Below are 14,627 nucleotides of genomic sequence, written 5' to 3' on the forward strand. Positions count from 1 at the left end.
AGAGAGTCTATTTAGCAAGTGAAACCTGCCCAAAAAATAAGCTACAATACAACATTACAAAATGTAATGATCAACATTCCATAATATTGGGTCGCGACTCAATTGTCATATTTGGGTACCAAGGCAAAACCAGTTGAGAAACACTGGTTTAGATGCTTCCAATGCTTGACTGACGAACAACTTTTTTTATTTTTTATCATCAATGCAAAATGAACTATTTCTGTCATTGTTTTTGACAAGCCAAATCAATAGCAATGACCACTAGCCATCATTCCATCGTTCACTCAATTTGTTTTCCTCTTTGTTTGCTCTCTTTCTCTCTCTCTGTCGTTTCATCCAGCACTTCTTCACGTCTTTCGGGGCGAGGGACCGCAGCTACATGATGATGTTCAGACTGTGGCAGAACGCACTGATGGACAAGGTACCCACCTCCTCTCCCTCCTCCCACCTCCAGCTCTCACACTCCTGCCAGTGTGACATTAACTGGGCATATATATCACCGTGCCGGAACGAAGGCACTTCCAAATACTGAGAGGGGGCAAACAATATTATTTATGTCGTTTATTGGATAATATAAGTATTCAGTGATGAAATATAACAATGCAACAGGACCCAAAATGCATAAAACACTGACCAAAACGATCGGTCACTGAATGATTGAATTATTGATTGGCGTTTTAATGTCCTACAAGAGGAAAATCCAAGAAGTTATTGAGACGGTTAATGTTGTTTCCCCTCAGCCTCTGTCCCCAAAGGAGCTGTGGCACATCGTCCATCAGTGTTACGGCACTGAGCTGGGCCTCACCAGTGAAGACGATGACTATGTCTCCCCCACCGACGAGCACATTAACGGTCTACTGTGAGTGTACATGTTCGCTGTGTGTGAGAAAAAGTCTGATGTGTGTGTGCGTGCGACCATTTAGTTTGGCGTTGTCCATTAAATTAGAACTCTCGTCCATTAACTTTGATGTCTCTGGATTATCGATCCCTTCAATTAAAAGCAACTACTGGGATTGTGAATTGTTAATCATGCTGTTTCTTTCTCCTTTTTCTCCTCTGTCTTCCCGTCCTTCATTCTCTCGCTCTCGTTTTCGCCCTCTTTCCCCCGTACTGCCCTTTTTCTGTCCCCTTCATCTCTTTCTGTCTCTCTTTCTGTCTCTTTGTGTATCGTTCAACCTCTCCTTCCATTCCCCCTCCACATCTCAGGCCAGTGGAAGAGTCAGTCTCTGTCTCTGACCTGTTGGACCTCAGCTCCTTGGGGGCCATAGCTTCTCTGGGCAGCTCGCCCCCCTCCATGGCAGCCTTGTTCCCCAGTGGCCCCCTCTTAGCCAGCGGTGGTCTGGGCTCCTCTCCCCCCTCATCTACCTGTCTGCCCGTAGACATCCCCGGCAGCCCCTCCCTCGACCCCCCGGACCCCAGCCCGCCCAGCTCCCAGAGCTCCCTGCCCTCCACCACACACACCGCCTCCTTGTCCGCCCCCACCTCGGCTGCTGCCTCTTTCGTGAGTTTTATTTGATTTCATGCCAGGGAACTACAGGGTCGTATTCATTAGGGTAAAATGTTTCAAATCTTTGTCTTAAGTGAATATGACCCAGGGCATCGGGAGGTGGGGTGTATATAACTTTGAACTGACTTTGGAGATAGTTTCATAATTATGACTGTTCCGTGGTTTATCTTGATAGGATACATATACCCCAGTCATACCCCAGTAGATCAGAGTCGCTTGTTGGCTCTAAACGGCCGTCCGGATGTAATGTTAATGCTCTGTTCCAAATGGCACCCTCTTCCCTATATAGTGTACTACAGGGAAAAGGGTGCTATTGCCCTGGCCAAAAGTAGTGCACTATATAGGGAATAGGGTGTTATTTGGGACGTGACCCATGCTGTACCTAAAAGAGCCAGTGTTGTTGTCTGACCAGGGCAGAGTAGAGGGGCTTTGAGGTCGTACTAGTCCTCCAAGGCTCCTCAGTTATGTGAGGGTGTTGGGATTGCTGTGTTAGTGTGTGTTTCTGCCATAATGACCTCACGGTGTGTGGTAACTAACTACCCCTTTCTCTCCCCTCGCATGCCATTTCCTAGTATGTGGAGGAGGACGGGGACTTCCTGTTGGAGTCTGCCAATCACATGATGCCCCCGTCTGCTACCAGCCTGGGAAACCTCTCCTCATTGGACCAGCTCACCAACGACGACGAGCTGCCCACTGACCCCAGCAACTCCTCAGACACACAGGAAGAGGGTGAGTTCCTGGAGCCCACAGGAGAGTAGTTTCTTGGAAAAACATTTACGTTTAGGCAAACATAGAAAATACATTTTTAATCTGATGCAGACGTGGGAGATTTGAGAGGGAAAAATGGGATTGTAGACACTTCACAAAGGTGAAATTCTAATAGTCCGTAGGGTGGTTCTCTCCTCGTCTCCTTTCCTTCCTTCCCACTAATCTGAAAGAAGGTGACAGGTGAAAGCGATTGGTTTCCACTCTGCTGCTTTCAGCTATCCTTTTTTCTCAGATTAGTGTAGATGCAGAAGAGAACGCCAGTTGAAACTACTGCAAATACTCCCTTCCTGTTGATACCATAATAGTAGTCTAGTAGGACCCACATTACTGTAGTCATGGACTCTCCTGAGAACAGACTGTTACTTGCTGCATTAAAGGCAAAACTCAAGAGAAACTTGAGACGTCAGCATTCACTTAGCAGATGACAGAGTACTAGGAGCAGAAAAACAATATGTAGTGACTGATTTGACCGATAAAGTGCAACGTTCACGTTACAGAAGTCTGAACTAGTGCTAGTGTTCGCAACCACAATGTATTTACTTTGAGGCCTGTAAAGTGGGGAGTCTTTTACAGTTCTCTTCTGCTCAAACAGAACTGTGTTAAACGGTGTCTCTCGTCAACAAAAAGGACATTATCATCCCCATTATCGCTGAAAGTTTTTATATTTAATTGACTTGAAAGGCCATTTTATCTGACACTGGAATTGAAGTTGATTGGCAAGCCAGCTTATCTAGGCCCCGTTTGTCAATGCAGTTGCAACAAATCCTGGGGGGGATATAACATTTTAAAAATCTATCATAGAAATTCTGATGATTAGACTTGATCTCACCTGTGGTATCTCTACTATAGTTGTGACGACTGTGTAACTCTGTCCCCGTCCAGACGAGGTGGAGTCGTTCTGTGCGGACCTGGCTGGCCGGCTGCACATCAACATGGTGGTGCGCATGAGCGTAGACAAGCTGCATGACCTGCTCTTCTCCGCAGACACACACTTCATCCAGCATCTCTTCTCCCAGCGGCACTTCACAGGTCCGTACAGCGCAAACGTGTACACACTCTCACACCTGTTCTTCACATACACATTCATATTGTTTCATATTTTAATTTATTTGGATGTCATGTAATGTGACATACACAAAATAGTCCAAATTGGTGAAGTGAAATTAAAAAAATAATTTGTTTCCAAAAATGCAAAATAATTCTAAACGGAAAAGTGGCGCGTGCATATGAATTCACCCCCTTTTCTATGAAGCCCCTAAATAAGATCTGGTGTAACCAATTACCTTCAGAAGTCACATAATTTGTCAAATAAAGTCCACCTGTGTGCAATCTAAGTCACATGAGCTCAGTATATTTACACCTGTTCTGAAAGGGCCCAGAGTCTGCAACACCACTAAGCAAGGGGTGGCACCATAAAGACCAAGGAGTTCTCCAAACAGGTCAGGGTCATAGTTGTGGAGAAGTACAGATCAGGGTTGGGTTATAAAAAAATATCAGAAACTTTGAACATCCCACGGAGCACCATTTAAATCTATTATTAATAAATGGAAAGAATATGGCACCACAGCAAACCTTCCAAGAGAGGGCCGCTCACCAAAACTCACGGACCAGGCAAGGAGGCCATTAATCAGAGAGGCAACGAAGAGACCAAAGATGACCCTGAAGGAGCTGTCTATAGGACCACTTTAAGCCAACACCTCATCACCCCGAGAACACCCTCCTCACAGTGAAGCATGGTGGTGGCAGCATCATGCTATGTGGATGTTTTTCATCGGCAGGGACTGGGAAACTGGTCAGAATTGAAGGAATGATGGATGGCGCTAAATACAGGTAAATTCTTGAGGGAAACCCAGAGATTTGAGACTGGGACGGAGGTTCATCTTCCAGCAGGACAATGCCCCTAAGCATACTGCTAAAGAAACACTGGTGGTTTACGGGGAAACATTGAAATGTCTTGGAATGGCCTAGTCAAAGCCCAGACGTCAATCCAATTGAGCATCTGTGGGATGATTTAAAGATTGCTGTACACCAGCAGAACCCATCCAACTTGAAGGAGCTGGAGCAGTTTTGCTTTGAAGAATGGGCAAAAATCTAAGTGGCTAGATGTGCCAAGCTTATAGAGACATACCCCAAGAGACTTGCAGCTGTAATTGCAGTATTGACTTTGGGGGGGTGAATAGTTATGCATGCTCAGGTTTTCTATTTTTATTATTATTTTTATCGTGAAACAAACAAATATTTTACATCTTCAAAGTGGTAGGTATGGTGTTAATGGTGTTTAATGGTGTACATCCAATGATACAAACCCTCAATAAATCTATTTTAATTCCAGGTTGTAAGGCAACAAAATAGGAAAAATGCCAAGGGGGTGAATACTTTCGCAAGCCACTGTACATACGCGGAGACACACACACACACACTCTTTGTTGATCTTACACATGGTTGGCATTGGCAACGTTCTTGTTTTTGTTCCTCTTGATCCCTCTCCCTTTCTGCTCATTCTGTTTTCATTCCCTTTCCAAATATCTCCTTACATTTTTTAAGTAGAAACGTTGTTCCTAGAGTACATTCCTGTACACACAACTGTTTCCCAGTACTAGTGATAGTCTGCCTAGAAACATGGATAGGCTACAACACGATAGGATGCTAAATGCTTAGTTCATTCCATGTGACTGATCAGCCCTTCCTAAAGTCCACTCCTCCAGGGCTTGTACAGTAAGCTTTAGGGCTGCGTCCAAGATGGCACCCTATTCCGTATATAGTGCATTTCCTTTGACCAGGGCCCTGGTCAAACGTGGTGCTCTATTTAGGGAATGCGGTGCCGCTTGGGATGCGGCCTAGGAGTGTTACTGCGTGAGACGCTCATTGCCGCCTCTTCCACCCAACCGACTATCTCCTGATACACTGGTGCTCATCTGTAGGACGTCTCTGCTGCTCCACGCAGTATGGCTGTCGTCATGTACGGGGATGGAATGATTATTATCCTCCTAGTGCTTAGACTGGAGCTGTCCCAAATAATGGCATCCTGGCCTATTCCCTACATGAATAATAGGGTGCCAATTGGGATGCGGTCAGGGTCTCCTTCCTTCTCCTCTCCTCAGACATAGGCCAGTGTGTTGTAGCGCTAATGAGCAGTCCACTGTGTTTACGCTGTGTTAACCTTCCTCCATCTGTCTCTCTCGCTCTCTTTTCTTTTCTTCAACACCTGATATGTATGCTATTGTCTGTTTTGAGAGAAGCAGTACAGGGCTCTGCATATTCGTTGTTCTTAGCACAGTTCCCTAAAGTTGTCGTTTATTAGATGCTGCCATAGAGGCGTGGAGTTGGTTGGTTGGTGGCCTCCCTGGTTTGTGCCCCTGCCAGCTTTTGAGGACATTGTGTGGCTTTAATTAGTGCATTTCCCTCTGTGAAGCGGTGCTGTGTCCCTCTCGCTTTTCTCCCTCTCTCTTCCTCTCATTCTGTCCTCTCACTCCTCCTTTCTCTCGATTTCTCTCACTTACTTTCTCTCTCTCTCCCTCACACACACTCACCCTCCCTCATTCTTTTCCTTGTCCTCTCTCTCTGTCCCTCTCAGACCTGTCAGTTCGCGAGTGGCAGCAGGACAGCTGCAGTGGGAACACCAACCGGATCCTGAGTTACACCATCGCCATCAACAACCCCCTGGGCCCCAAGACCGCCCCCGTAGTGGAAACTCAGGTCAGTCAGTCAGCACGTTGGATTTTACAGTTTTAAAAAATATTTGGTCAACATTAGTGGTAGCTGGTGTCACGTTAAATCAGACGACTGGCTCATTGTAATGAATGGAACCGGATCAAACATATAGATTTGATGTGTTTGATAGGGTTCCATTCATTTAATTCCAGCCATTACAATGAGCCTGTCCTCCGATTTCTAAAGTGACACCAGCCTCCATTGTCCTCCCATGTTCTGGTTTGAATATCCGGTTTACACAACAACACAAAATCTAGGTCACGGCACAGAGACGTTGGAGTTGGGAGTCTCCACTGAGTTGGAGAACAAGACTTGACTCGCCTTCTGAGGATCGAGACACACCCCCGTAGATGAGTCGCTAACGCTGACACCTTTCTTTCCCTCGCTCCATCCAGACGCTGTTTAAGAACAGTGCGCCGGGCGAGTGTTACGTGGTGGACTCGGAGGTCATTACCTCGGGCATCCCCTACCAGGACTACTTCTACACCGTGCACCGCTACTGCCTCACCGCCATCAACAAGAACAAGAGCAGACTCCGGTATACCTACTTTCCCCACCCAGCACACTGAAGAAGGCCTTTTGACTAATAGTTTGTGTATGAGTCGCCTGTGCAGATCAAATGGCAATAGAAACATTTAGTTGTTTGAAACAACTTTTTTTTGTGTGCTAACCTACTAAATGTTGTATGTACCAGGTGAACTCACTGCCTTAGAAACAGCGAGCTTATGTTCTTACGTCACATAAAATACACCCGATATGGATGAAGTGTCCTTTTTAAACTGTTCTAAGAGGTGACAGTTTAACTTAAAATCGGATTTATTGGCCACATACACATATTTAGCAGATTGCTATTGAGGGCGTAGCGAAATGCTAGAAGCAGAACTGCCAGGTCTGTCGGCGCCATCACACGAGTGGCGGATCGGTGTTCATTATGATACGTTTCTAGCTTCTGTCGTTGGTGAACCATGTGATCCCTTTAGAGATGTCATATAATACTGTTATATAATCCGTTCTATTTAATTCTGTTGGGGATCCCAGGTATGTGCAGTACCGTGCATTATGTCTAGTGATGCAGAGTGCTTCAGGGATGGCTTACTGGTTACAGTGTGATGGACTCTGATTTGTGGCTGCTTGTGTGTCTGCAGGGTGTCGTCAGATATCTGCTACAAGAAGCAGCCGTGGAGCCTGGTGAAGGCGCTCATCGAGAAGAACACCTGGAGTGGTATCGAGGAGTACTACAGACACATGGGTGAGACTGACTTACATTGTAGTCTTATTCTCCTACTCGGGATAAAGAAGTGTCTGTGTTCTTATTGCTTACCTCTCTTTTTGGTTCTTTCTGGTTATGTCTCTGTCTCCCCCTCTCTGTCTCCCCCTCTCTGTCTCCCCCTCTCTGTCTCCCCCTCTCTGTCTCCCCCTCTCTGTCTCCCCCTCTCTGTCTCCCCCTCTCTGTCTCCCCCTCTCTGTCTCCCCCTCTCTGTCTCCCCCTCTCTGTCTCCCCCTCTCTGTCTCCCCCTCTCTGTCTCCCCCTCTCTGTCTCTCCCTCTCTGTCTCCCCCTCTCTGTCTCCCCCTCTCTGTCTCCCCCTCTCTGTCTCCCCCTCTCTGTCTCTCCCTCTCTGTCTCCCTCCCTCCCTATCAGAGAGTGAGGTGTGTAAGCTGGAGACCCTGCTCCAGTCTGAGGTGTCGGTGGTGACCTCTGGGGATGTGGTGGGGGCAGACTCTGCCAAGACACCCCCGGCCCTGCGGCGACGCAAACGCACCTGCTCCCGGCGCCTGGCGGACCGGGAAAGAGAGGGAGGTGGCATGGGAGGTGGAGAGCGCGGGGACCGGGGAATAGGAGAGGAGCGGAGAGAGGCGGGTGAGTCAACAGGGTCATGGTGGCGTCAGGAGATGCATCAGTTAATATTCTTCTGTTTGACACCTGATAAATAAGACCCATATACAAGATCACTGTAAGCAGAGTTCAACGATTACCTCAAATGTGTCAATCAAACTTATTTGTCTCCAGGTTTCTGATGATTCATACAGCTAAATGTCAGATGCCACTGGTGTTCCTCTTTGCTTTATGCACTGACATCTGCTGGTGTGATTTTGGAACTGCATCCAGGCTCTTCTGGCAGGAAGTAATGCGTTTCTCCCTTTGACCAGGTGGTCAGTACAAGCACGGAGAGCGGTCGCGTGGCGGAGGCAACAGCATCTCTACCATACTGCTCATAGTCAGCTTCATGTGAGTTCTGACCTCTCGGCGTGTGTGAAAAGAAACACTGATCGTTTCCCCTAAAGGAATTATCAATGGCCTAATCTTGTCCAGCGTATGAGCTTTAGGATGAATCCATACTTGAGATACGTTTCACACAATCCTCCTATTGACATCAATACATAACCTACATTAAACTCAAGTTGGGATTGGACCTTTTGTGCGTGATTGAAAGTGTTTTTGGGGACTTCTCATCCCTGGAGCATTACCGTAATCACCACCGTATGTGACAAATGAGTCTGAATGCTTGTTTCTTTGTTTCTGTAGTCCATGTCGTCAGTGTTTTGGGGGGGGGTCAATGAAAATGTATATCTCCTCTGCTTACTGACGGCTTCCCACTGTCTCTCTCTCTCTATCGCTTCATGTGCATAGGATCTGTGTCAGGTACAGTATAATAAGAGACTGGGTGTCACATCGTCAATGTCTCGTTGAATGACTGTTTCGGCGTTGTGGCGTCTGCGCTGTCATTTGATGGTCTAGTATGCTTTGTTGTCCAAAAACAATTTGTGCTGTGTTACAGTTTGAGGTGCGCAACCACTTTTCCATTCCTCCTCGAGTTCTCATATTCCCTTTATTCATAACCCAGTCTCGCTCCCTCCGTTTTTGGCCCATACTTACGTCAATACATTTACCCTCTCTCTCTCGTTCCATGCTGTTTTTGTCTTATCACCTCTGCTCTTTCTCTCCTCTAGTCTGGTGGTGTTGGTGGCCCTCAACATGCTCTTGTTTTACAAGCTGTGTTCTCTGGAGAGAGCTGCACACACACTGGAGACGTGGCACTCCTTCTCTCTGTCTGACAGGTAACCAAACCAGGATACATCTTTATATTATATATTATTATTACTACTTACCCATCAGAGGACACTGTCCTGTTCTCCTTTTCTTTTTTTTGTCTTTTTTTTTTTACCCCCCTTTTTCTCCCCAATTTCGTGGTACCCAATTGTTAGTAGTTACTATCTTGCCTCATCGCTACAACTCCCGTACGGGCTCGGGAGAGACGAAGGTCGAAAGCCATGTGTCGTGTCTTTGGCTATGCCGTATTAAGTGATGTGACATGCTATTCTATAAAATAATTTCTCCGTAATTAATATCACCTGATTGAGCTAATCATGTAAATGTAATTAACTAGAGAGTCGGGCACCACAAAATAATATTTTTGAGCTGTTATCTTCTGAATAAACTCTTAAAGACCTAGTAATATTTTACATCAATAGCAGTCAACATTAATCCTCACCTTAATTCAGTCTCATCTGAAATTTGTAAATTCTTGGTTATCTGCACGAATCCTGGCTTGAATCAGCATACAAAATTGGGTTTAATTATTTATTTACTAAATACCTAACTAATCACAAAGAATTACACATACACATAATTAAATCATAACTTGATTACAAATTACGTCATGAAGGAAAACGTCCCTGGCGGGCGGAACAGATATGACAGTTTGTTACACAAAAGAAAAGGGCTAGGTTTGAGTGAAAGAGCGGGAAGACTTTTGTACAAAGGGAAGAAGCTGTGCTATCGTAAATACAGTGTCTTATGCATTCTAAATTACCGCCCATTTGGAAAAGGAAAATGCAATAAATATTTACTCTGAGCTGCGCTTCGGTAGGTTGGTGGTAGATGGAAGGCCGTGTTGCCAAACCGAGTCCTTTGAAGAATATCTCTGGTTGTCAATTGGATACATTGTAGTAACGTCTTTGGGTGATAGACGGAATACTCTGTCTGTTCCTTCCTAACCCTTGTTTGCATCTGCTGTTGCTAACTCAACGACTAGGAGGTATCACTTCTGTAGTGAATAAGAGTTCAAAGTTCATACCATTTGCTACCAAGCTCACGCTGATGTTGGCTTCGTTCTGTAGTTATTATCTGAACCGTTCTGACATCGGACCGTCGTCCTCACGTCCTCGGAACAGGAGGTTATATTGTCGTCAAGGGCTTATATAGGAAGGGAGAGGAGGGCGTGTTTAAAAAGTTTTATAGCCCATGTCCCTTCACAGGGGCGGGGCCACTGATTGAGCAGAGCTCTACCCTATGAAAACCCAAATCTCACATTTTAGAAGCTAAATTCACATTTCATCCCATCACGAATAATTTAATATTCAAACATTTAAATTGAACAACAATTCCATGTGAATCCGATAACTCTGTGTAGACTTTCCACTATAGAGTTTATGTCATCTTATCATTGATGAGAATGTCTCAGATGACAACCGAACTGACATCATATTCATTAAGTACCACCGCATATGTTCCATTGGTCGGATTACCAGAATATAGTTAATTTCCCCCCACCTTCTGATGTTCCCAGAATCTCTGTTAACCAAGGGTTTTGCAAATGTAACCTCAGTAGGGTAGAGAGAGGAGAAAGGGGGGAAGAGGTATTTATGACTGTCATAAACCTACCCCCCAGGCCAACGTCATGACACATGCGTCCTCCAAAACACAACCCACCAAGCCGCACTGCTTCTTAACACAGTGGGCATCCAACCCGGAAGCCAGCCGCACCAATGTGTCCGAGGAAACACTGTGCACCTGGCGACCTGGTTAGCGTGCACTGCACCCGGGCCCGCCACAGGAGTCGCTAGTGCGCGATGAGACAAGGACATCCCTTCCGGCCAAACCCTCCCTAACCCGGACGACGCTAGGCCAATTGTGCGTCGCCCCATGGACCTCCCGGTCGCAACCGGGAGCTGGTGGTACAGCTAGCACTGCAGTGCCTTCGACCACTGCGCCACCCAGGAGGCTTCCTGTTCTCCATTTGATTGAAAACTAGATTTAAACTAGAACCGAATGCACCTCTGATTACCACTGTTCTGTTTTGTTCTATGATTTGTTCTCTTCCGTTGCTCAAGAACAAACCAGCACTTTCATTGGATATTACTTACTACCAAAGATGCATTTTTAGCATGTGAACTAACTGTTCTTCTCTTGCTCTCTCTCTCTCTCTCTCTCTCTCGCTCTCTCGCGCTCTCTCTCTCTCTCTCACTTTCATTCTCCTCCTCTCTTCTCTCCATCCAGTCCTCTACCCCAGTCGGCAGGAGAGTGGGCCCAGGTGTTGCAGCTCCAGAGACAGTTCCACCAGGCCCAGCTGGGCAAATGGCAACAGATCCTCCAATCCTCAGTCACTCTGCTAGACCAGGTGTGTGTCCAAGCATGTGCACGCATCGTTCCCTAAGGCTTACAAACGGCTTCACTGTTATTCATGAGTGAGTCATCATGGCTGTCGTAATGACATTAGCCTCCTCCTCTGTCTTCTCTCTCTCCCTCAGATGAAACAGTCGTTGGAAAAGCTCCACCGAGGCGTCGTCACTCCAGAAGTCCAGCAGGATCCCCCCTCGAACCCCACTTCAGAGTCTCTCACTGAGCACTGATCCTCCCTCCCTCCACCCTCCAACCTCCAGCCCTCAAGTGGGTATGAATGGACCATGGGGGGAGAGAACCAAGGTGGAGGTGGCCAGAGGGGGAGGGTCCAGCTGGGCCAATCAGGGAGAGTGACTCTCTCACCTGATCCCAAGCTCCGCTCCTGCTTCTCTACTCAAAACAGACAGGGAGAGATGTGGGGGAGGGTCCAGCTGGGCCAATCAGGGAGAGTGACACTCTCTCACCTGATCCCAAGCTTCACTCCTGCTTCTCTACTCAAAACAGACAGGGAGAGATGTGGGGGAGGGTCCAGCTGGGCCAATCAGGGAGAGTGACACTCTCTCACCTGATCCCAAGCTTCACTCCTGCTTCTCTACTCAAAACAGACAGGGAGAGATGTGGGGGAGGGTCCAGCTGGGCCAATCAGGGAGAGTGACACTCTCTCACCTGATCCCAAGCTTCACTCCTGCTTCTCTACTCAAAACAGACAGGGAGAGATGTGGGGGAGGGTCCAGCTGGGCCAATCAGGGAGAGTGACACTCTCTCACCTGATCCCAAGCTTCACTCCTGCTTCTCTACTCAAAACAGACAGGGAGAGATGTGGTGTTGGGGGGGGGGGGGGTCCCACACCTCAGTCTGAGCAACCTGCAATGAGGTGGGTGGTGAGTGACCTTTAGGGTACTACACTACCCATAACTCCCCACACCTCAGTCTGAGTAACCTGCAATGGTAAAGTCCCACCTTCTCTCACGCCCAGACAGACTGGGAATGTCTTCAGGACTACAGCAATAACATAGCACGGTGAGCCAACCATATCTCCCACAGTCAGGGCTAAAGGCTGGCCAGTTTGTATAGTACCATCTGCTCCTCACATGCAACCAACCATGCTGCTCACGCTGAACCATCTCCCCTGCCTGAGAATCCAAGAGACATTTTCAAAAGAAAACGGACGATCTACTGCATTTCAACATGTGCAGCCCTGCTGCTGCGTTTCAAATGGACAGACTCCGGTCCAGCGCATTTCATAACGGACTGACTTGACTTGGACCGACTGCATTTCTCAAAATGGGCCAACCCAGATTTAACTTTGCGTTTCAAAATGGATGGACTCTGACATTTGGGAAATTGGGAGCTTTCCCAGCCCTGATAAACAGCTATGGCTCTGTTCCCAGCTGAAGCCAGCCTAGGGGACTTATGTGCCTCGGTGTGAGGGGTCCGCTCAGCTAAGTCCCCCTTGAGCCTCTGGAAATGAGGGACACATGACGAGGGAGGGGAAAGCTCTGATGGATTACAGAAAGTCTCCTGTTTCTAACACTTTTTTTTTTTTCGTTCTCTCTCTCTCTCTCCATCTGGGATCAGCAGCTTCCATCTTAGACTTGATCTGCTATTGGAGAATCATTTCCAAACAATACTTTATTTTTTATTTTTTAGACGTTAATAATCCAAAAAGACTCCTAAATCCTCTACTAGCTCGTTTTTATCGTTAGCTGTCTTTTTGAGGGGGACTGGGTTGTTTCGAGAATTGCGAGCGAGCGAATGATGAGTGTGCGCGCCAGACCGTTCCAGTATTTATTTAGCACGACTTTGATTTCGAAAAGTCCTGTCCCGCTCGCAACGCGAGTGATTTCTTTTCCCCCTATATGTTCTGTGTTAATGCTTCAGCGCGGACCAAGAAAGAGCTATTAAGTTCATCTTTTATATTTACTGGTCATAGCAATAAGGATATTTGGTGATTTTTATACTACTTTTGAATGTGTAAAAAGTAGTATATCACTAAAGTGTGTTTTTAGGGCAAAATGAGACAAGCAAGCGAAGATCTGGAGTTGGACAAGAAGACAGAGATATATGTGTATTAGAAAGGAGTGTCCTCATCGTCACATTGTCACTGTTACATTTGGTATTATTAAGATGAGTATGAATGAGTTTGTTTTTGTCGGATACTTTTTCTTTTTTTTCTTGCACTTGGTCAACTTCTAATTGTGTTATTGGATTGGACTTGGAAGTGTTTCAGGGTTACTGACTGTACTCTGTAGACCCAGGCTCTGCGTCCCAAATAGCACCCCATTCCCTTTATAGTGTAGTGCACTACATAGGAAATAATGTGCCCTTTGGGACGCAGACTTTGTAGACCAGGTAAACAGAGAGATGCGATAAAGGAGTGACTTTCTAGTGTAAACTGGGCTGGACTTAAAAAGGACCAACCAGTAGTGTAGGCCTGGATAAAGGGAAATGTTGCAGTATTGTTTTTGTGAGTTCAAATTGATGTTTATATGTTGTTCCTTTTCATTTTATATCTTTATTTTGTAGTCTGTCTTGTTTCTTCTTGTTTTTGTTTGTCGGAGGGTCATCTCATTTTATTTTCTGCTCACTCCCCCAACCTCTGATTCCCGCTCACTGTCTATCAAAAACCGTCTTCTCTTTTCCTAATTATTTTCCCTTTCATCTCCCCTCCTGTTGTCTTTTTCACTCTTCCTCTCTCTCTTCCATCGTTGTACTGCCCTCCCCCACTCCTTCCGTCTCTTGCCTGTGCACTGAGTAAGTCAGCTGTGTAAGTGTGTGAGCCTTGCTGTGCACGGCCAAACAGTGAGTGATCAAAGGATGTACTGTATTTATTAGGTTCAGGGAGGAAAGTGGGGTGGGGGGGGGGGGTCGGGGGAGCAAATGTACTGTAAAAGAGTTGATTGTACACAATGCCCTGGAGAGAAATGAAAAGTTCTAAAATATGCAGCAACTCATCGGAGTGTTATTTTTTTTAAAGTGTGTGTGTCATCTACCATTTTCATAAAGTTTAACTAAAAAAGTATTTCAAAACAGTCTGTGTAATTATGTCATCTTTCTGACTTCCCAGCGTGCCCAAATTCAAGCTGATCTGTTGGTTTTACCTGTTCAGGCAAAGCATTTAATTGATTTAGATGTCTGCCAATGACAGTGACTTCAGACAAAGTCCATGTAGATCGATACTGTCAATTGACCTACAAACACATTTGTACTACTGGCCTACATCATTACCAAGGAGCAGG

General features: G+C 46.3%; 1 protein-coding gene across 4 annotated transcripts in view; it reads left to right on the forward strand.

Annotated features, from left to right (window-relative positions):
- The window catches only part of LOC110534843 (protein Aster-A), a 35,991-nt gene extending 21,571 nt beyond the window's left edge, over window positions 1-14,420 (forward strand). For all 4 annotated transcript variants that reach the window (XM_090198022.1, XM_090198033.1, XM_090198029.1 and 1 more), the window contains 13 exons: window positions 341-421; window positions 741-859; window positions 1,207-1,501; window positions 2,080-2,236; window positions 3,158-3,304; window positions 5,850-5,971; window positions 6,382-6,524; window positions 7,132-7,235; window positions 7,627-7,845; window positions 8,136-8,214; window positions 8,937-9,044; window positions 11,266-11,386; window positions 11,517-14,420. In XM_090198022.1, the coding sequence (XP_090054148.1) occupies window positions 341-421; window positions 741-859; window positions 1,207-1,501; window positions 2,080-2,236; window positions 3,158-3,304; window positions 5,850-5,971; window positions 6,382-6,524; window positions 7,132-7,235; window positions 7,627-7,845; window positions 8,136-8,214; window positions 8,937-9,044; window positions 11,266-11,386; window positions 11,517-11,618 (1,797 nt within the window). In that variant the 3' untranslated portion in view covers window positions 11,619-14,420. The remainder of the gene's footprint in view (window positions 1-340; window positions 422-740; window positions 860-1,206; window positions 1,502-2,079; window positions 2,237-3,157; window positions 3,305-5,849; window positions 5,972-6,381; window positions 6,525-7,131; window positions 7,236-7,626; window positions 7,846-8,135; window positions 8,215-8,936; window positions 9,045-11,265; window positions 11,387-11,516) is intronic.
- Window positions 14,421-14,627: the final 207 nt, after the last annotated feature.

The sequence above is a fragment of the Oncorhynchus mykiss genome, chromosome 2, assembly GCF_057628025.1.
Source record: "Oncorhynchus mykiss isolate SJ-2025 chromosome 2, ASM5762802v1, whole genome shotgun sequence".
In the NCBI taxonomy this organism is placed as follows: Eukaryota; Metazoa; Chordata; class Actinopteri; order Salmoniformes; family Salmonidae; genus Oncorhynchus; species Oncorhynchus mykiss.